A 1939-nucleotide genomic window follows, 5' to 3' on the forward strand; every position below is an offset into this window, starting at 1 on the left:
CGAGCAGCGTGCGCAGCTGCGGCGAGCTGTCCGCGTACGAGGTGGTCAGCGGCGACACGTAGATAGGATACCCGATTGGTTGATCGCACGACGAGTTTATTATGTTACGCAGCGCCTGGAAATACATACATGTCTATATCAATCTATATCTTTACTTATCACTAATATAATAAAGCGTAAACACACATTAATTTGTGGCGTAGACACAATCACAGCATATTTTTGAATAATCCTTTCTTTAATAAAAAGCCCTACACTTACGTCACGCTTTAGCCTGTATATTTTTCCACGCTATTAACTTAGGGAGTAAATAATTTAGAAAAAACCAACATACGGGACAACACAAGGGACAAAAACTACAAGCTGATATAAAAAAGCAAGTTTGTGATGATAACGGTAATTGTTATCCAATGTTATGGCCTTCGTTATCATTTATGCATTTGAATTTTGTATTTCACAAATTCTAACAATAAGATACAGTTTTTATGACGTCATGTGGATGAAGGAGCACGCGAAGAGATAGTAGTTACATAATATGCTTTAGGGGATCGAAGTGGGGGTAGTGAGGGTTGTTGTGAGGGTGGTGGGGGGTGGTAGGGGGCGTTTACCTGTTTAGCGTTCTGTATGGAGCCGCGCTCGGGGTTGCGGTTGCGCAGGTAGACCAGCTCCTGCTGCTGGCCGGCCCACAGCCCGCGCACGCACTCGCGGTTCAGCTTGATGACGCGGAAACCCAGGAAACGCTTGTTCAGCATTATTATCTTGTAGTCGTCGTTGCCTTCGTCCATCACGTGACTGGAAATATAATACTATTGTTAGCTATTTCAATCGTGAGTAAGTTTTAAGTTTTTTTTTGTTAATATTGTAAATTGACCAGCGCATGACGAACCCACTGAACATTTAAGGCAAAAAAGTAACATTAACAAGTATGATGGAACAAGAAAAATCATAATTTTCCCTTGAACTACGGACCAAAAGTTAAAAAGGGAAATTTCTTGTCACATGTCACAAACTATGGTATTTAAAAAAAAATAGGTACTTATAGCTATTTTTTTTTCTTAAACTACATTTTAATCACACTAATATTATAAATTTTAAAGTTTTTGTGGATGTTTGTTTAAATTTGTAGCCTGAGCTGAATGGATTTCGATGAAATGTGGCATAGATGTAGAGGGTAGTCTAGAAGATTACATAGGCTACTCAATTTTGTTTATTTAATTTCACGCGACCGAAGTCGCATGTGAAAGGTAGTTAAGTTTAGTCTAGTGATTTTATGTAAGGCATTGCCCCACAATATTCCCCCATAGGTGATGTTAAAGTGTTAGAGAGTGTGGGGGTGAGTTGTGTAGGGGGGATGTGTTGTGGGGGGAGGTGCGTACCGCAGCGCAAGCAGGTGGGGGGCGCCGCGCAGCACGTTGTGTCGCCAGGCGGGCGCGGCCTCGTGGCAGATGACGAGGCGCTGCGCGTGCGAGGAGATGGCGGCGTACAGCGCGCCCGCGCTGCAGTACTCCTCGGGGAACATGAAGTGGTCCTATACATATTAAATAATGTAATATATGCAACTACAAAGTCGATGAGTTTTTAATTTTCTCGAGTTTATTAAATGTTTTCACAACTTATAAGGTCAATACAAAGATCCTAGGCTAGAGATTGTCGCTTACTTCCTAGGATTGTCGATTGCTATTACAATTTTTAGAAAAACGGATAAAAAAAATTAAAAAGAGTCATGAAAAATATATTAACATTGATGTCAATTGTTGCGTTCGGTCTTAAGTCGACAATTTATTTCGGCGCTGATTTTGGTGTTGCAGTATCCAGCATATATATGTTGAAGCAATCAGAAATAAATGTTGGTGTTGGTGCTATGTGCAGTGAATGTAAATGTTGGTGTAGTGTCCAATGAATGCTGATGTTAGCGTAATGAGAAGTGCGTGTTAATACT

General features: G+C 40.9%; 1 protein-coding gene across 1 annotated transcript in view; it reads right to left on the reverse strand.

The window, feature by feature from the left end:
• The window catches only part of LOC106101448 (pecanex-like protein 1), a 23769-nt gene that overhangs the window by 8477 nt on the left and 13353 nt on the right, over window positions 1-1939 (reverse strand). Inside the window, exons 13-14 of the mRNA XM_013280685.1 lie at window positions 1377-1528; window positions 609-792 (exon numbers count right to left, since the gene is read on the reverse strand). Of these exons, the coding sequence (XP_013136139.1) occupies window positions 609-792; window positions 1377-1528 (336 nt within the window). The remainder of the gene's footprint in view (window positions 1-608; window positions 793-1376; window positions 1529-1939) is intronic.

The sequence above is a fragment of the Papilio polytes genome, unplaced genomic scaffold (genome assembly GCF_000836215.1).
Source record: "Papilio polytes unplaced genomic scaffold, Ppol_1.0 DF823980.1, whole genome shotgun sequence".
NCBI lineage: Eukaryota > Metazoa > Arthropoda > Insecta > Lepidoptera > Papilionidae > Papilio > Papilio polytes.